General features: G+C 55.4%; 1 protein-coding gene across 7 annotated transcripts in view; it reads left to right on the top strand.

Annotated features, from left to right (window-relative positions):
- Positions 1-2,383: 2,383 nt before the first annotated feature.
- ZNF185 (zinc finger protein 185 with LIM domain) overlaps positions 2,384-19,466 on the top strand; it is a 57,546-nt gene continuing 40,463 nt past the window's right edge. For 6 of the 7 annotated variants that reach the window (XM_047716524.1, XM_047716526.1, XM_047716528.1 and 3 more), the window contains exons 1-9: positions 2,384-2,540; positions 14,189-14,267; positions 14,493-14,628; positions 14,997-15,062; positions 16,923-16,961; positions 17,052-17,129; positions 17,708-17,797; positions 18,605-18,691; positions 19,187-19,270. In XM_047716524.1, the coding sequence (XP_047572480.1) occupies positions 14,234-14,267; positions 14,493-14,628; positions 14,997-15,062; positions 16,923-16,961; positions 17,052-17,129; positions 17,708-17,797; positions 18,605-18,691; positions 19,187-19,270 (614 nt within the window). In that variant the 5' untranslated portion in view covers positions 2,384-2,540; positions 14,189-14,233. Of the gene's footprint in view, positions 2,541-14,057; positions 14,268-14,492; positions 14,629-14,996; positions 15,063-16,922; positions 16,962-17,051; positions 17,130-17,707; positions 17,798-18,604; positions 18,692-19,186; positions 19,271-19,466 lie in introns of those variants that run through there. The other variant, XM_047716523.1, reaches the window with a different exon arrangement.

The following is a 19,466-nucleotide window of genomic DNA, read 5'->3' as shown; positions in this document are numbered from 1 at the left end:
AGGAGTAGGTAGAAGGTCACTACAAAGAACACATCTTGTACAGTGTTGTGAAAGCACTTGGTGTGTCTGGGCCCAGGTCTGTGAGGACAAGGAGTCAAAGAAGAGGCTGATGAAGTTGGCTGGGCCTTGAAGCCTGGCTGAGGTGGCTGGGGGTGGCCCTGGCAGGAGTGGGGGGGTTCTGTTGGGGCAGTGAACAGGTGGGCAAGGCAGGGCAGGGTAGGGCAAGGCAGTTACCATTCGAGTCAAACCCGTTTGTAGGTGAGATCAGCTGCAGGGCCTGGCAGCCTGGGAGGGAGGGAGGAGTTGAGGAAAGGCTGGTCTCTTAGGCTGGTGCTGTTGTGGCATATCTGGCCTGGGTAAGGGCTGAGTCACCTGGGACATGGGAAGAGCTCAAGGCCCCAGGGCAGCCCAACCCAGGACAGCCCTCATTGAGTGGCCATTGCTGTCCTTGGACCCCACTCTTGCTGGTGCTCCCTACCTGGCCCACCCACACTTAAGGCTCTGGACCAAACTTGCCCTTTCCCACTGGTAGCCTTGGGAGGCAAGGGCCACCCTCTTCTTCACCCTTAAATCTATCCCATCACTCTGCCCTCCACATTCTACATCTTTAAGCTAGGGGTTTTGGAAAGGGAAGGGGGTCCACACACCTTAGGTCATACAGTGGGTATATTTAGGAGTTACGATGCCAAGCCAAATCCATGGCCACCAGCAGCCCAAGGTGAGGGATGGGAAGGCGTTCGATGCTGGTCACCAGACTGGAAGCAGAAAAATGCTGACTGCCAAGAGACAGATGAACCAAGAACACCAGTCATGTCAGAGAATTATATATAATTCTCCCATCACCCATTCTCCCATTCTCCCATCACCACCCCCACACACATCGTCACACGGACACAGGGTCATCTCCTCCCCACCTGACAAAACCCAGGAAGAGAAAATGAGAATACTTCCAGAGTTTCAATCACCCTTCAATCCCCTCCTTCTGCAATTCCTCTCCAACCCCTTGTGCTTGTCTCTGTGCCCCAGTGACGACTCAGATGGGGCGCTGCCCTCCTGGAGCTCACCATCTAGAACAATAAAGGGTGATGTCCACTATGCGAGAGCAATGTCAGCAGAGGAAACTGGGGGGAGGAAGCAATCTCCTTGTCTGGGTGGCCCATGCAGTCAGAAAAAGAGCTACAGCCACTTGAGTGAAGGCTTGGAGAATGACCAAGACAAGGGGACAAAGAACATTCTAGGGAGTCTGAGTGCCAGGAACAAATGCCCCCAGGGGCTAGGACTTGTGATCTATTCAAAAGGCAGAAGGAGGGGAGTGTGGCTGGATCTGCACCACATCTCCTTGGGCCCCCTTACAGTTTGGCTTTTATCCTAAGAGCAATGGGAAGTCATCAAGAGTTGCAGGCATCTGGACTAGGTGGTGGCAGTGGGTGTGCACGGGAGTCTATGGATTGGAGGCCATTTGGGTCCTAGCCTTGAGCCTGTCATCCTGATAGGCCAACTTTGGCCAACTCTATTGGACTGATTTAACTGTGGCATCGGAGGCATTGCCTGCACCCATAGGTAGGGTTGGGGCTTCTTCTGATGCTTCCTCCTTCCTAGCCCCTAGCCCTGTGCCCTGTACTTAGCAAGTATTCAGTAAGCATGATTCAATGACACAAGCGCCCAAAAGGCATGAATGAATGGCCCTTATCAGACTGCACTGACCCTAGGGGTCTGGATGTGTCACCTGTGAGGTGGCCCTGCTTGCTGACTGGGTGCTCGAAGCATGGCCTTCCAGGGTGAGAACTTACCTGGTGCCTCCGGTGAGCCCAGCCCCCTCACTCTTCTCCTCCTTCCCAGCCTCTGGGACTTCCTGTATGACCTCAGCCTCTCGGCCCCCGACCCCCTCCCCGACCCTGTCTGGGATTTTCATCTGTAAAATGGATCTAGAAACAGTAGTTCTCAACAGCATTAACCCACAGCATCTGTGGAAGTCATTGGCCCTACTGGGGGCCGGATCCCGTCGGGTGCGGGCAGGGGCGTAATAGGCCGCCGGGGCCCTTCGTGTGGTGGAGAACTCCCGGCCTAGGGCCGCAAGCCCAAAGGAATTTGTCTGGAAGTTTTCCACCGTGGCAGACCCTTCTGGAGCTTGCTCTGGGCTCGGCGTGGGGAGCCCCGGCCTTGATTTCTCCAGCAGCCCCGCGGGGCGGGGCTGGGAAGGGGCGGGCCAGCCGAGGACACCCGCGGGAGAATGTGCGGAATGTGCCAGGCGCATCTACCTACCCCAAGACAGGGCAGGGGAAGGGGGCCGGCCAAGGGGAGGGGCGAGGGGCGAGGCACTGGGCGCCGGTGAAAACCTGTTTGTTCTCCTGCGGGTGGAGCCCAGTCCGCGCCTTCTCGCTGCCCTGCGCGCTCTTCGCTGCACCCGCCGTCCGCTGCCCCGCACCAGCCGCCCCGGACCGACCCGGCCCGGCCCGGCTGGACGCTGTCCACCTGAGGGAGCCCGCGCCTCCTGCCCGCCCGATCCTCTGCCCGCCCCGCGAGCCGAGCACCTGTGCCAGGTAGGGCTGTCGAGTCGCCATTGGCGCGGCCCGGTGGAGAGAGGCGGGGGGGGGGGGGGGGCGAAGGGGCGGGGGGGACTGGCCCATGGCCAGACAGGTGGCAGGAACGGCTCGGGGCCTCAGTTTCCCCTTCCATAATGCTCACCCGCTCCACGCAGTCCTCCTGGGCTTCCACCAGGGAGGCAAGGCACTTGGTTTTCTGGTTTTTCACTGTAAGCAAAGATACTAACCTAGAGAGGCAAAGAAGTCTGGCAAAAGAAAAAAGACTTTCTGGAAAAGAGGGATTGATTGTTAGTGAATGGCCTGCGGCCAGGATGCTCTGAGAGTTGATCTGCAGGCAAAAGAATCAGGACATTTCAGATCAGCTAGTTCGCATGTCCATTTCATAGGTAAGAACACTGAGAGCCGGAGGCTGGCTCACCCTGAAGCCCAGAGCAGGGGGCTGGGGGGTTGCTTGTGATGAGGATGCGTTCGCCACAGGGCAACCTCCTGGAAGGCTACCAGAAAGGTAGCTGTCCCAGACAGAAGGCGCCGAATCAAGTATCACCAGGTGCTATCAACAGGCTCTGTGGCCGAATTGTTTGGAGTGGGGCAGGGGAGCCAAGAGCCTTGTCCTCTTTGGAAAGGCAGAGTGATACCTGCCACTTCTGAGCTGGGGGCACCTGGGCAGCTCCGTCAGTCCAAGGAAGGAACACATCAGGCCTCCTCCCACCCAGGCCTCCTGGGGGCTCAGATGAGTTCAGTGTGACTGGGACTGGGCTCTGGAACATCTGACGTGTGGTAGGAATTGTGTTCTCCCTGAGCCATTTGTCCTTTGCTTTGACATTGTGGAAGGCTGTGCATCTTAGGATCGCACTCTGTGAACCCTGAGAGAGCCCCTTCCCACCGCATTCAGCAGTGGTTGAGGCCTCCCACACCTGGACCCACTTGCGCTTCAGTCTCATGGCCCTTTAGATTTCTGGTCACGGTACCTGGCTGGGGACAGGAAGCAGGGTCCCATGGGCCATTTGATTAGCCTGGGCAGCGGGGAAGTGCTCTGGGTTCCTGCTCCCTCCTCACCAGCTCACATAATGCTGCAGGGCAGGTCTGGGTGGAAGGGGAAGAAGGGGATGGTCCTACCTTCCCAAGGCCTCCACTGCCCAATCTGAAAAATCAGGGGCAGCCCAGGGGCCACTTAGAAGCATCTAGCCAGGACACAGATGCATAGACCAGGGGCCAGCTTGCTGGCTGGCCTTGGTGCCTGTACTGTTTGTCTCATTACCCCTGGGCCAACCCAGATGGGAAGGAGCAGATCCACCTCACTTGCCCTACCCCCTCCTTCCACCATTATAGGCTCCCGCCCTTGTGCCTTCCTGGCCTGGACTTCAGATGCTCTGGCCTACCTGGGGGCTCTACACGCAGCTGTGGAAAACTGGTGGAAGGTACCCAGAGCAGCACTCAGCGGGTGCTCGAGATCTGTTCATTTCAAACCTTTGGCTATTTACAACTCAGCGACAGAGGTGGCCCATGACCATACTGGGTGCTGCAGCTCTGAGTGGTATAAACACAAGGGGCTGTGAGAGCCAGGAACAGAGGAGCTACTCTGGCTCAGAGCGTCAGGGAAGTGCTTCTTAGAGAAGGAGGGCTTGGAAGCAAGGTGAGGTCTCCATATCTTTTTAGGCTGCATGAGTCTAGCCTCCCTCTTATTCCTGAAAAACCAAAGGCAGTTCTTCCCAAGCCCCTGTATGTTCTACCCACAGCCGGGCAGTGGCGGCCTGGAGAGGAATCAGATGCCGGCCTTGCCCCAAGGAGTGACAGTCTGGCTTGGAAGATGGACAGCAACTCAGTAGGGAGCTGCCGCCGGCATCGAAAGTGTCTGCCTCACTTCCTCCTCAGTTAGAGTCCAGATCTCAGACAGTCCCCCACCTGAGGGCAGTGAGCTCAGGGGTGGCCCGTGTTTCACTTCAGCCTCCCTCAGCATGCCTGGCACCCCTTGTGTTTCTGCCTAGTGCCCCTGTATCCTCCCAACATCTAGCAGCCCTGGTCCCTAAACCGTCCTCAGTCTCATGCCAAGAAAAGTCCCAAATCTGGCTCAGTGTCCTCTGGAAGCTGGAAGCCTGCCTCCTTCCTTCCACACTTGGCCTCCCCGGGTGACTGATCCCTTCGGTCTGGATCTTGCTTCAAGCCACAGCCCATGCATAGCACCGGCTCGGCTCGCTTCCTGTTTGCTGAGCCCCGAGGCTGCCTCCACAGCCCGGCCCTCCTGGGATGGGCTGGGACCCTGGCTGGAGAAGAGGAGAGCTGTTTTCCATGGCTTCAGAGCTCTGAAGAGCAGCCCACGTGGTGGCCCAGACTTTTGGACACCATCAGGGCCTCCTCATTCATTTCCACTGGCCTGCAGGGAACTGGATGGCAGGACAAGGGCACTGCAGCTGGGGGAAGTAGGCATCGTTGCTTCTGAGAGTCATTGAGCTGGCGGGAGCTCAGAAAGCGGAGCAAGGAGATGAATGGTCGTAGAGTGTGTGCTGGAACAGGAAGGCGCCTGTACAGCCTAGTGGTGAGAGAGCAGCTCAGAGGTCAGTCTGGGTTCGAACCCCAGTTCAGCCACCATCCGGTTGGACAAACCTGAGCAGATCACACAACCTCTGGGGAGGCCTTGGTTTTGTCACTGCTGGAGAAGGGAGGCTGATGCACAGATGAGCCAAGACCACAGTGTCCCCTAAGGGGGAGGTTGGGGCCAGGCTGGGAAGAATGTGGGCTCCCCACCTAAAGAAAAAGGGTTTAAAAATCACTGCTAGTCTGTCCGAATGATGCGTATAGTGTCTACCCACAGTTAAACTATTTGCCACAAAACAATTATTAGATCATTTCTGGATGCTTACTAAAATGTGATTGGCTTTTTTTTAATGTTTGCTGTTTTCATTTTTAACTGTTTATCTTGGATTCACTTAACTCACAGAAAAGTTGTGAGAACGGTACCAAAAACTCCGTCAAGGCCTCATGTGGATTCCCTGTCGTGAACTCTTCTGAGGATTTTCTTTAGGGACACTTGTGTGACAGTAACATTCACTGAGGAGTGGCCATGGAGGCGTCAGGAAGTGGGCAGGGCTAGTGTCAGGTCTGTTTTCCGAAAGGGAAACTGAGGCATGGAAAGGAACTCGCTAAAGACTCATTTGGTGTTTGCTGATTACTTGCCTGTGCTGGGCGCTGGGGCACAGCAGTGACTGAGAACTGAGAAGGTGAAGGGGTAGGAAAGCAGGAGGGACAGGTCTGGGCGGAGAAGGGTCTGAAAAACTCAAAGTTAAGAGGCGCATTGTCAAACTCTTAATGTGGGGAGGCAGGAACCTACAGCTTAAGCACATGTCCCAGGAGTTTTGGATTCTAGAGGGACCCAGAGGTCACTTTCAGGAGCACCATCTAGGTTTTTCCCATGGGAGGCATGCTCACTTCCTACTTCAAGAGAGAGCCAAGAAGCAGAGCCTTTCGTGGTGATGGTAGAGGTGGCTCTGGGGCCCTGTGGCCATGTCCTGGGTCAGAGAGGAGATGTGGCCTCTGGGGCCAGTGGTGGGCAGGTCCCATGCTGCCACAGGTTGTCACTGATGGTCCTGGCCTTGGACCCCTTCATCTGGTTCCTGTGATCATTGGCTCAGCACACTGCTTTTTAATGACTAGGTCAGTTTTCCAGAGAGCTTGATGTTACAAAGGGTTCCAATCACGAGAATGGGTGAAAAGGCTTACATCAGGCTGTGCCCAGTTTAGACTAAAAAAACAAAGACCCAGAATTTGTCTCACTACTTCTGCCTGCTGAGTTCCTACTCATTCTTTCATTCTTTTGGGAAGGCCTGAGCCACGGGCACTTCCTTGGGGACATGCAGCATTCTGGCAATGCCCTAGAAGGGCAGCTGTAGGTTCCTGGCTGTCTGTCTGTCTGTCTGCCTAGCACCCAGCCTGGCTGCCAACTTTCCATAAATGATTGTTGAATAAATGAAAATGTGGCCTTGGGCAAATGCTTTCTCCTCTCTGAGTCTCCATATTCTTATCAAAAATGGGGACATTGATAATGGGACGGTGGAGTGCCGGATACTGGATTTGGGTGGGACAGGAAGGGGAGAAAACAGCTGGGGAGGGTTGGAGCTCTGCTGTGGTGGGAGGTGGTGTTGGGTGAGGGGAGGGATCTGGGGACTTCTCTTCCTCTTGAGCTTTACTCACCTGTAACTAGGACAAAAGGAATTCTTTGGCCAATGTTAGGGGCAAGTGGGGGGGGGACTTCCTTGTCACCAAGCCTGCTCTGGCAAAGGCTGACTAGGTGGCAGCAGTGACGGTACAGGGAGAGGGGAGTTGGTTGAGCTGGGGCTGGGCTCCATGACCGCTGAGTCCCTTTCGGCCCCTGTGGCTGTGTGCAGACTGGGATAGCATCTCTGCCCCACTGTGATAGGCTTAAGACCGGCGTGGTTCCCAGGCTACGAGGGTACAGGGAGGGGAGGACAGAGCCTGCTCAGGTCCTGAAGGAGGACTCGCACCGTTCTGCTGGGCCCCTTCCCACGCTGCGGCAGGGGAGGTGGAGGCCCTGGGAACAATGGGAATAATCCATACGGGAGGCTCTGGCAAGGGGTTCTGTTTGGAGCAAGACCTCATGGGCTCTGCTATCCCTGCCATTTTGGCCCTGCCCAGGCCCCTGGCCTCCACAGCGCATGTCAGAGGGCCCTGCCCAGAAGCCCTTGCCGGCCCTCGAGGTTGAGCCACCTCTGAAATGGCTCTGTCACCCCAAGCAATCTCTTGTATCCAGCCTGTAGATAACTAGAAAATGGGCACAGGAGAGCCAGGAGAAATCCCAGGCCTGCAAGAGGAACAGGCAGCCATGGGCTCACTTTGCCCCTTTGGGGCTAGAATTCTTCATTGTCTCTGGAGAGAGCTGGCCCTCAGGCCCTCAGACAGCTGCCTCCCTGGGCCCTCCAGCACTGACGCCGAGAAGTCTAGATTCTGGGATGTTGGGGGAGGGCTGTGGGAAGGTGAAATTCCAGACTTTCATGTAGAAGTCATTTACCTGTAAAGCACATTTACAAATACTTCCCCCCGACACATACACATTCTTTTTCCACATTACATCTTTGCCTCCGTGATCCAAGTCTCCTCTGGCTGGTGCGCTTCCTTCCTCCTGCCCTATTCGCCTCCATGCAGGAGTCCCCGGGTACTCTGCTCAGCAGCAGGCTGGGGGTGGGGAGCTCGGACACAACCCAGCCACGCAGCCATCGCTCTGGCAGGCCTCCGAAGGGCCCCCTACTCCTGGAGGGCAGCTGGGAATCCTTGGAGCGGCAGCACAGGGCCCACCCCTGCTGGAGGAAAGCAAGCTGTCTGTGTACTGTCGTCTGGCCAGACGGTGAGACTGGGAATCAGGATGTCCTCCATCGTGAGACCTGGCCATAGGCGGCTGCTTCATAAAACATTTGATCATTCCAGCCATTGGCTGCCCGAGTGTTGGCCTGGGTCTAAACTTAGACATTAGGCCAAGTACCTTCAGAAAGAATTGGGGCGCCTGGGTGGCTCAGTGGGTTAAGCCGCTGCCTTCGGCTCAGGTCATGATCCCAGGTCCTGGGTTCGAGCCCCACATCGGGCTTTCTGCTCAGCAGGGAGCCTGCTTCCTCCTCTCTCTCTGCCTGCCTCTCTGCCTACTTGTGATTTCTCTCTGTCAAATAAATAAATAAAATCTTTAAAAAAAAAAAAAAAAGAAAGAATTGGGTGAGGGTCACACCCAGTATGGGGGAGGGGGTCAAACTCCCTGACTTTTGGCATCCCTGGCCCCTTCACACTCCATGCTATATCCTGCCTGTGGTCTCACTCCACTCATCTCTTTGTCCGGGCCTTTCTCTCACCAGTGATGGGGAGCCAAGGTTCCATGGGAGAAAGGAGTCTCCTTCCTGCCAGGCCAGCTGTCTTCTGTGAGACTGCCTAACAGTGCCCAGTGGAATGATCAGAACTGGCTGGCTTTACCCATCTTAGGAACAAGTTGCTGAGAGATACGGGACTTTTCACCATTTTACCTCTTCCCTCATGACCGGATGGGAGCACTTACATTTTTGCTGAAGTGATTCTTGGGCTGTCCCTCTATTAGGGCTCCCTGCTTTGGAGCCCCATGAAAGTTCTCAGAGAGAATTTTACTCAAACGTGGCCTGAAGTTGGCCTTGATACCTTCGTGTAGATGTCACTTGCCACAACTGTATTTGATCACTTGCTTGACTATATGGGGGACCCTCTTGTCCTAACCCACTGCTTCCTCAGTCAAGCCCTGAGTTACAGTTAAAGGGTCAACCCAGAGTTGAGCTGTGGGCTCAGGTTCCAAAAGACAGAACTGCATGTGACTCCTGCTGGCCAGGGGTGGGGCCCACAGAAAGTTGGTATGCATAGGGAAAGGAGCCGGGCTCCCTCTCAGCCCTCTGGGTACAGATTGTCAAAACTTACCTCTGGGGAGGAAGTCCTGCCCCTTGCTCTTCTGTCTGTGGTGTGCCCGCTCGTGCTTGCTCACCATGGCCAGCACCCAGCACACACACATTCAGACAAGCCCCAACACCTGTGTCCTTTGGCTGTGGCTCCTTCACGTGTGAAGCTAAGGGTGTTTTGTTCCTCTTCCCTTCCAGTTTGCTGGGAGGTCTCTGCCTGGTATCCAGCACTCCCCTAGTCCCCAGCCAGCCACTTGCTCAGCTTTCTGTCTTCTTTCACACAAGCCCTTGGCACAAAGATCCCAGGCCACGGTCCCCAGGGCGGGGGTGGGGCGGTGGGACCAAGGGCCAGGCTGCATACGTTCGCAGGCTCAGCAGCCTTGCCCCCTTGTTGGTGTTCGCCCAGTTGTTTGGAAGAAGCCAGCCTGTCCCAGCTGTATGGGGGGCAGAGGCAGAACAGGACATTTCAGTCTTGGGGCAGGCTGGCAAGTCTCCAGGGCGGGTGACACTTGGTGGCCAGAGACTGCCACCAGGGCACACTGCTATGCTGTCTGACTCAGGTGAGCTCTGTTTCTCTACGCTTTCTTCCTCTCCTTTGGTTCCCTTTCCTTCCAGGCTAGTGGAAAATGCAGACATTTTTAGTGCAGTGCAGCTGAGACTGGGACCAGCCTGTGTTCCTCAGCCAAGGAGCTGTGGGACTTGAGGGCTCCTCTGGGAGATGCTGCCTGGGCTGGGGCTTGAGGCCATTTGGCAAGGAGGTAGCTGCAAGGGTAAAGACACCAAAGCCTGCTTGAGAAAAGAGGCATGTACGACATGGAAAATCAAGCAGGGTGGCAATTCCAGAAAATTTTCTCTAAATTAGTCTTCTCATCTTGGAGGCAGAGCACGCCCTGTCCTTGTGGGGTGATGGGATGCCCCTCCTCCTGCTGCTTCTCTCGCCATCTCTGTCTCCTGTGCATCAGCCAAGCATTGGCGTCACTTTCTTCCAACTCCTTGGCTCCCTCCCTCCTGCTGATCTGCCCACATCAGCTCCACCTCCACTCCCTGACCACACCAGGCTTACTGTGGCCTGGGGAGAGCAAGCTCCTTGCACTCTTTCATTGGCTTTTTGCTTCTCTCTATCTAATCAGGGCCAGAGGCCCCTTCCCGGGAGGTTGCTGGAAAGCCTTTGAGAGGCTTCAGCAGTAGGGAGGAAGGTGCATCTGGAGGCCATCTCCGTCAGGGAGCGCCTGTCCCCATCTCTCCCACTCCTTCTTGCTATCTAATCAGGACCAGAGGCCCCTTCCTGGGAGGTTGCTGGAAAGCCTTTGAGAGGCTTCAGCAGTAGGGAGGAAGGTACATCTGGAGGCCATCTCCGTCAGGAAGGGCCTGTCCCCATCTCCCCCACTCCTTCTTGCTAAGGAGGCACCCCCTGATTGCCCCAGTAAGCATCTGCAGGCAGTGGCAGGGTAGAGAGAAGGGTGTGAAGGGCCAAGAGGGCGGGCTGGAGGCCATCTGGTGTCTGAGGTGGCCTGGACTGCTCAGGGGATTTGGACCTGGTCCTGAGCTGCCTTGGGACAGGCTGGTGTGGTCTGACTGTGGCACCTTGCTTGGAGTCGGCACAAGAAGTTGCTCTATGAGGGAAAGTGGCAGATAAGACACTGTTCCTAAGCAGGGCGAGATGGCAGTTCCTACGGTACCAGGAGACTTCTCCATATCAAGGTCGAAACAGGAGCTGTAGTACTAGAAATGTACACAGAGTGGCTGTCCTGACTAGAAATGCACTCACACGGGCCATTTAGGAGATGACGACAGCCACTAGTATCATAACACCCAAACTATGGGATGGAAAAGAGCTGGCACCACATTCTAGGCAATGACACATGCTCTGGCTTAGCGGTATCCAACCAGTATGAGACCCAATGAGTAGGTCCATGGGCTTGGTGGCTTGGCACCACTTTACAGATGAGGAAATTGAGGCCCAGACAGTAGGACGATGCCACAGCCATGTGAACCCACTTAGGGATGAGGAGCAAAGATGTGAGCTCTCAGGCCAGGTGGCCCTACTGGATGGCAGGTCTCATGTACCAGGGGGGCCTAGAAGGGTTTGAAAGAAGCCCAAGTACCCAGAAGAAGAGCAAAACTAGAACTGGGTGGGGGGACATGCCTGTTCTCCCTCCTATGTGAGCTATGGGCAAAGAAGACCCAAGAGCCTAGAGGAGGTCATGTGTGTGCCTGCAGGTGACAAGGCTCGGCTCAGAGCAGCACAGAGGGTCCCTATAGGCCCAGGGCACACCGCCCCTACCCAGGATGTCTACCCTGAGGGAGGGAGAGAACTCCCCGCTGCATCCGTGACTCTCCTCACTTCCCAGTCCTTCCTCAGCACTGCTCACGTGGCATCAGCTTTTGAGATCCATCATTGGCTATCCAAGCAGTCCCAGCTCCCATTTCACTTGCTTAAACCACTGTTTGTTTAGTCTTTATCACACAGGCAATTTACATTCATTATAGGAAAAATAGAATACACAGAAGAGCAAAGTATTTTGGCATATATCCATTCAGGTGTTTCTTTCCCTGTGCACTGTAATGTACTTTCTTTAAAGAGCTTATTTATTTATTTATTTATTTATTTATTTATTTATTTATTTATTTATTTAGAGTGTGGGAAGAGGAAGAGGGAGAGGGAGAGACAGAATCTCAAGTAGACTCCACTCTGAGCCTGGAGCCCAATGTAGGGTTCAGTCTCACAACCCTAAGATCATGACCTGAGCTGAAACCGAGAATTGGACGCTTAATCAACTGAGCCACTCAGTCGCTCTCTACGTGTCTTTTTTTTTTTTAAGCTTCTTTCACTTTATGTTATAAGGAAACATGAAGGCATGTTAAATATCACTATATGTCAATATCATTTGTAATGACTACCTAGTATTTGCTTGAATGATGAATGGATCAGAATTTATTTAAACATGACTGTTGGGAATTTATATTATTGCCTGATTTTCACTATTTTACTCAACACTGGGATGCCACCCCTCTAGTATACTTTATTCTGCTTACTCATTTGTGTCCTTAGGAGAGATTGCTATGATGGAGAGCTGAAGGACCAATGGTCTTACCCTGCTAAGGTTTTCAATACATATAGAGATTTATCCTATGAAAAGATGTGTCCATTGACCCATGAACCAACAGTGCATGAGAGATGCCTGTCTGTAGTGAGGGTTTTTCTGACTGTCCATTGATTGGGGATGAAGGGGATGGTAGGTCTGAGAGGAGACCTGGGTCCGAGGAGGGGTGGCAATGTTTGGTTAGTCAGAAGAATGGCTCCTGCCAGCTTCCAGTGCTGGTATTCAGTGCAGGGTGTGTGTTGGGGTGTGAGGTGGGGTGCCTCGGTTCTCCGATTGCTGAGGCTGGTAGAGGGAGCAGGTCTTGTCTGGGAACAGATGAAATGGGTCCAGGGCTGTGTGGGGAGGGGGAAGGTGGGAGTGGTGAGGTGGAGGGAAAAACCAGCTCTGCAGCTGGGACATGAATTCAAACCTCATGTGTCCATCTGTCCATTTTAAAGGCTCCTTGGTCCAAGGAGCTGCCTTCTTCAATCCCATGGGAAGACTCTATTTCCTCCCTCTTTCAGTTTTATTGTCCTATCAAAAAAGGACATTTGACTTCTGAGATGCTTTTTGCATGGTGAAGTGGGAGCAATTAGTCTTGAGTCTTCTGATTGGGGTCTCAGCTGTAAAGATGGGACCCGAAGCAACTCCACTCCACCTTGCTGTGGACTCTTACACGTGTCTCTGTCCCTTTGGCCAGTGAGTTCCTGTGGGCCCACTGTCTCTGTCATCCTGCATGTGTGTGCATGTGTCCTGATTTTGGAGGTAGCTGGTTTGTTCTGATTTGGGCAGAAAACTTCTAGGCAATGTGGGCCACAGCTTTGTCAAGGGGAAACTGATGACTTCCTGAAGGAACCTAAAGACTCAGCAGTAGGAGTCCCTGAGCTGGGCCCAGAGAAGGTGAGGGACTTGCTCAAGGTCTCAGAGTCAGTCAGAGGCACTAGCACACTGAGGGGCTGAGATCCCAGGTGGCAACTCTGTCTGTGTGTCCTGCCCAGTAGGGTTACTCCATGGGCTGCTTGGATGGGAGAGTTGGACCTATGAGGTCCAAGGATCACCTCTGGAATGAGTTCTGCTCAACAGAACTCTGACGTGGCAGCTTTGGTCAGGGGTTGGGCAGTGGGGCTGCCATTCACTGTGATGAGGTGCCATTCCTGGCACGCAGCAGGCTTGGGCCTCCTGGACTGCTCATCCAGTGTGGTTTATGGGAAAGCCAGCTCTTGCTGATGCGGCAAATTTGGTTTGCTCTTGGCCCTTGCCTTACCTATTTTAGTGTGCTCCTGACCTCTAAGGAAACATGTCAAGGGCTTGCCAGCTGGCAGCAGGGCCCGGCCTCTTTGGGCCTGGCCCTGGTGAGGCCCAGAGGGTGGCAGACTCCTAAGAGGGAGGCCGCTCTGCTTCAGGACTCTTCTGGCAGAGCCACAGCCCCTCCTTCCCATCATGCCCGCTTGCAACTGTGCAACTGTGGCAGGTCCAACTGGGCCAACTGTGCCAACTGTGGCAGGCCAGGGCTGGGATTAAACTCACCATATGGGCTTTCCCTCTCCCTGAAGCACAGTGCTAGTCCCTGCCTGGAGAGGCAGCTTCCTCACCCCAGCCCCTTCTGGGGCAAAGACCTTCATGGTGCTGTGAAGGCCTCAGAGAGTGACCACCGTGGTCCACCCCTCACTGGCCACAGGAGGGAAGCAACGGCGAGAGGGCAGAGAAGAGGCAAGGAGGGAAGCAGGGCAAGAATACAGAGAGGAAGAGAAAGAAAGCAGCACACCCTCAGGTTGGGCTTGTACTGGTTGAAGACTACTGAGAGTCCTCTCGCCCAGCGAGGACAGGCTGAGAACCCCTGCTGCTTGGCTCCTGTCCAACTGCCCTGAGATCTTTGCTGTGCCCGGTGGTGCCAGGCATTTGCAGGAACACGGGTGCATTCTGCCTTCATAGCAGTACTGAAGGGTAGACTTTTTAAAATCCCATTTTACAAATGAGGGCACTGAGGCAGACTGGAGAGAAGAAGCAATGTGTGCTCACTCCCTGGCCTCTACCCACCACCAGAACTCCATCAGCTCTTGCTTCCCAGGGCCAAAAGGACAGTCTGGACGGCCCTGGTGTGTCAGGGACCGCATGATGAAGTGACAAACTGTGTGCTTGCCTTTGCCCCCAGGAGCCCAGTCAAGTCAGCTGAGACGGGATCTGCACAGCAAGCACCATGAGTATCTCAGCTCTCGGAGGCGGCGCTAAAGGTTAGAGCAGCAGACTGGGGGAACTGGGAGGGTATGAGAGCAGCAGACTAGGGGAACTGGGAGGGTATGAGAGCAGCAGACTGGGGGAACTGGGAGGGTATGAGAGCAGCAGACTAGGGGAACTGGGAGGGTATGAGAGCAGCAGACTGGGGGAACTGGGAGGGAGGCCTCACGGTTCTGGGGTTGGGCTCCTCTTCTGAGGCTGCCTGGCCTCGCCCCTTCCAGGGAAGGCCCTACCACCTGGCGAGGAGGAACGCAACAATGTCCTCAAGCAGATGAAGGTTCGAACCACGCTCAAGGGGGACAAGAGCTGGATCACCAAGCAGGATGACTCGGAGGGAAACTCGGAGGGCCGCACCCTGTAAGCCGGCAAACGTGGGCTGGGCTGGGGCCTGTCAGCACCTGGGGGTGCTGAGGGACTCCGACCATGCAGACCCCGGCCTGGCCCTGTGGCCACAGGCCAGCTGGGGAGGGCGGAGCTTAGGAAAGCAATCCAGCTGAGGCCAGACCCGAGCGAAGTCACGGGGTGGGAAAGCCCTGGCTGCTGCGTGGCTGTGTCCATGCAGGCCTGCAGCGTGTGGAGGCAGGCCAGGGCAGGCGAAGGTGAGATGGGAAAGGTGGGCCAAGTTGCTGACGTGCATGCACTGCACCCCGGCTCCCCTGCTTTGAGTCAGCAGGCAGCCTCTAGGATAGTAGGGCGCCCCTTTTTCACAACTCCTGTTTCCTCAGAGAGCTGCCCTCTGGTCGGAGTCGTGCCACATCCTTTTCATCGGCTGGGGAAGTCCCGAAGGCTAGGTAAGAGGGGGCACCAAGATGGCTGGTGGGGGGAACTCATGCTGCAGTCTTTAGGGGATAAGGAGGAGCCCAAGCTCGGAAGAGATGTCAGAGTCATTTCAACTCCACAGGAAGGACAGGCTTTTCTGCTCTCTTTCCTTTTGGGAAAGAGAATGCAGGAGTCACTGGGTTCAGGTGCCTGGCCTTGCTGTGTGACCTTGAAGCTGGCTGCCTTATGGGCCTCCATGGTTCCGGCTGTCTACTGGACACTGAGAAGCCCCTGTAGGCGGTGAGACAACATCTCTCAGGGGATCGAGCAGCTGAGAGTCACACATGACTCTCTCCCATCTGGAGCCTGGATTGCTGAGGACACTTGGTAATCAGCACGTGAGAGGAGACGCACACGTTTGGTCCAACTGTCTCCCTAATTCAGGATGATCTCTTTTGACAGCTGGCCAAAGGGAATAGCCAGTCGCCTCCCAGTTTTGAGGACTTTCACATATCGGTGTCTAGGGATGCTCTGAAGCTCCTGAGAAGTCAGAATGAGTGCAGTTGCCAGGGCCTTTCTCAGGTGGTGGGAAAGGCAGCGGCAGCAGCTGGGAGGGAGGGGTCCAAGTGCACTGCTGAGTTCCAGGGCTGCCCCTGATAACTATGGACTTGCCCATCACCACTGTTCACTGACTCGGTACCCACAGAGGACACAGGTCTCCCTTCAGGGAACTGACATCTTAGCAGGGTACACAGGCATGACCCAAGGAGAGAGAAGATTATAAAAGAGAATTATGAATTGTGACCGCTGCCATCGGCAAGGTTGGTGAAGACCTGAGGGCAGTTCGAAGACGGTCTACTCACTGGGGCACTTGTTCACTTTGGGGGGGTGGTGCAGGTCTCGCCCAGGGCTTCTGTTTGGAAAGCATATCCTGGGACTATGATTCAGGGCCTAGAGCAGGGGTACCTGAAAGTCTATTAAACTTTGGCTCTCATTCTCTCCAAGGCATGGGTATTTCAACCAAAAATGTACGTGTGGCTAAATGGGGGAAAAATGACCTTTCTTTCTCAGGTCCCACCCCAAGAGTTCTTGTAACTTTGTCACTTCCAGGAGGCTGTCCCTACTGAGGACAGGGTCTGTCAAGATGTGCTTGCATGGGGTTCCCTTAGATCCACTGCCCCACCCCTGCTCCAGCACTAAACTCCTCTGCCTAATCCTTGTTCCTTGTCCCTGCCACTCAGTTGCTCCCACGGAGGAGGCACCCAGCACATGCACTGTGTTTGCTTTCCAGCCACACCCTCCAGTCCCAGACGTGCATCCAGACTGTGATGTGGACGTCTCAGGAGTTGGAGGAGGGAAGCCCCAAGGAGCAGGAAGGGAGGGGCATCTGGCTTCAGTTCTACCCCTGGGGCCCTCACGAGCCTCCCCAAAGGAGGCTGCGCAGAGATGTCAGGTCAAGGACCATGGCCTCTGGCCATGGAGCCTCCAGTTCTGACAATAGAGGGTGAGCGGGCTCTGTCAGCAATCCCAAATGACCTCTTTCTCATGGGATTGTTGGGCCCTGGCAGGCCAGGGAAAAGTTGGAGTTTGGAGGGGAACCCTCTTCAGGAAACGCTCAGCCTTGAAATACACCTGCCTGGTACTTGGTGTGAGCCAGGACCGTTCTGGGCCAGTCCTGGAAGAATCAGCCATAAGTCCCTTTCCTGGGGAAGCATGAGAAATGGGCAGAGCAGAACAGGCACCCTGGCTTGGGTGAAGGGGTGGCTGCCCCTCTTGCTGTCCTCACTCTGACCACACTGGGACACCCACCGGCCAATCCACTCTGCTTTCTCTAGGTGCAAGAGAAAGTAGGGCATCTTTGCTTCACCTCATACCTTCCTTTCCCTTGGCAGGCCTCCAAGCACAAGGGCTCCCACTGGCTATATCATCCGGTAGGTGACCACAGGATCCTGCCCACTTCCCCATGCCTGCCCGCACTACCCCCCCGCTTCTCACTGGACTTCTTCTGGGCTTTCTTTTAGGGGAGTGTTCACCAGGCCCATAGACAGCTCGTGCCAGCCCCAGCAGCACTTCCCCAAGGCCAACGGAGCTCCAAAAAGGTGTGTGTCCATGGGGTGAGGGCCTATGCCAAGCTCGTGGCACAGAGATGATTCTTCCTGTCAGTAAGAGGGGGCGGGCAGGAGGGGTGGTAGGTGGCAGCTCTCTACCTCCATGGATCAGGGCCCTGGGTAGCAGTGCTGGGACAGAAAGGCCCCAGGTGGATGTATGGTCCAGTCTGACACTTGGGTTCCCCAGCAGCCATGCCTCTGGGAGATCCTGGGCCACCACCTGCTTGGCCCTCGTCTCCGGGGCAGAGACACAGGGAGGAGGCTGAGAGGGCTTCCCAGCCTTGACTTGCTAGCTGACTGCACTGAGCTTTGTGCTTTAGTCTGCCTTCTTCCTGGCAGACTGAGGTGACACGTCATCAAAGCACCTCAGTGTCAAGGTGAACCTGGGCTCCATCAGAGAGGCAGGGCTAAGGGGCTTGGGCCTACCTATGGCAGGAGGGCTGCCCTGCTCAGGGTGGTGAGAGAAAAGAGGAAAGGCCCCTAGCCTCATGTCTCCTGGGCCATGTGGGCAGATTTGGAAGCAAGACGGGACCTGGGAGTGGGCACATGGAAACTCCTTTCCTCTCCAGCGCAACCGGTCTGCTGAGAGCCACTCCTGCTGGACCTCCCCGCCCCTCCTCCTCTGGCTATAAGATGACCACTGAGGATTACAAGAAGCTGTAAGTATGTAACTGCAGACCTAGCTCAGCTCCCTCCAAGGACGAGCCCAAACACCTGGTCTGCTGAGGGCAGCTGGTTGCTCACCTCTGCGCATGGCCCAGGAATGCCAGTTCTGCCCGCCTGACATCAGTGCTAGCTGCCGCTGTGACCTGGAGCTTACCAACAGAGTGACAAACCCCAGAAAGCTGGACAGCTGGACACGTTGCACTTCTGACCGGAGGCAAAGCAAGGACTGTAAAGAAGCTTGTTGAAGGGACCAGTGGGTCTGCAAAAGGGGTCATGGCTTATGGCTGTGGCCGCTGCTAGTTGGCTCTGTATTCTGGACATGCCTCTGCACCCCTCTGGGGTTCAAGCTAGGCTGGACTGAGGCCTGATGACCCCAAGCAAGCTCATGGTCCTAGCGGTCTATCAGTTCTTGGCATTTTGTGCAGAAATCTGAGTGGCTTCTTGGATATAAATCTTCTGGGCTCCCCTTCTGGGCCCTGTCAAAGAAGCCCCCCACAATGTGCCCAGGGAGGGGGGGTTGTGGACAGAGGTGTGGGTTGTACCCATAGTTCCCAGGGGCCCCACAATCATCCAGTGACATGGAGCAGCTAAGAAATCTCTGGAGAAGGAGATGAGAGAGTTGAGAGGCTTCAGCTGGGTCTTGAGGGACGGTTAGGGCTGGACCAAGGAGAGAGGAGGGGGCTGGCCCTTGAGGAGGAAGTGGCATGAGCAAAGGCTCAGAGGCAGCAGTACCAGCCTGGGCAGAGATGGGGGAGGAGGGGCCACCACTGACAGTAACCTCCGCCCCTCCCCTCCCCCAGGGCACCCTACAACGTCCGCCGTAGCTCCGCTTCGGGGGCCGCTGAAGAGGAGGAGGTGCCCTTCTCATCTGATGAGCAGAGGCGGAGGTAATGGCGCCCACCTGACGTCCCACGGGCAGGCCAGGGGCCCACGTTTGCGTGGACCAGTGACATAGGAATTGCGCCAGTTGAGGTGACGAAATGCACAGCATGTGTGGGTCATACTGGAGAAGTGGCTGACCATTTACTCATTTACTGAGTCCCAGAACCACCGACTCAGGGCTGGGCCAGCTCAGAAGACCCTCTTATGAACCTTTTATGGAGCAAAACCTAGGAGATGAGGGTCTGTGAGAAGCCTCCACTGTGGGCAGACAGGCTGGAGGGAGGAAGGTGCTTTGGGACTTTATATCAATTTGTTAGAAAGGGTCCTGAGCAAATTGGACCAAAATAGGCCCTGCCCCTGGGAGGTCTCTAAAGTCACTAAAGCTCCCTGTGCCTCAGTTTCCTTATCTGTAAGTTCTGGGAGCAGGTGCTAATTTGGCTATGCTGGCAGAGTGAGTCCCGCCTTATGCCATTAGATGCCCCCTCCATGTGCCGCCCCAGGTCAGAGGCCGCAAGCAGCGTGGTGAGGAAGACGGCTCCCCGCGAGCACTCTTATGTTCTGTCAGCAGCCAAGAAGAGCACCAGGTTAGTTACACAGCGGGAGACACGGCGGGGCCTGGCTCTGGGCCAGCCCAGCTACCGACCGGCTCCCCTCCCCTTAGGGCTCCAGGGTTCCTTTGGCTAGTGAGGGGTTGGTTGAGAGAACCCTCCTAGCCAGATCTTCTGGGATTTACTTTCTGGAAAATGGAGAGGTCTGGCTCCTGCCAGCAGGACTAGTGAG

This window comes from Lutra lutra, chromosome X (assembly GCF_902655055.1).
Source record: "Lutra lutra chromosome X, mLutLut1.2, whole genome shotgun sequence".
NCBI lineage: Eukaryota > Metazoa > Chordata > Mammalia > Carnivora > Mustelidae > Lutra > Lutra lutra.
The sequence above is the reverse complement of the archived record's forward strand: the minus strand, read 5'-3'. Positions and strand labels throughout refer to the sequence as shown.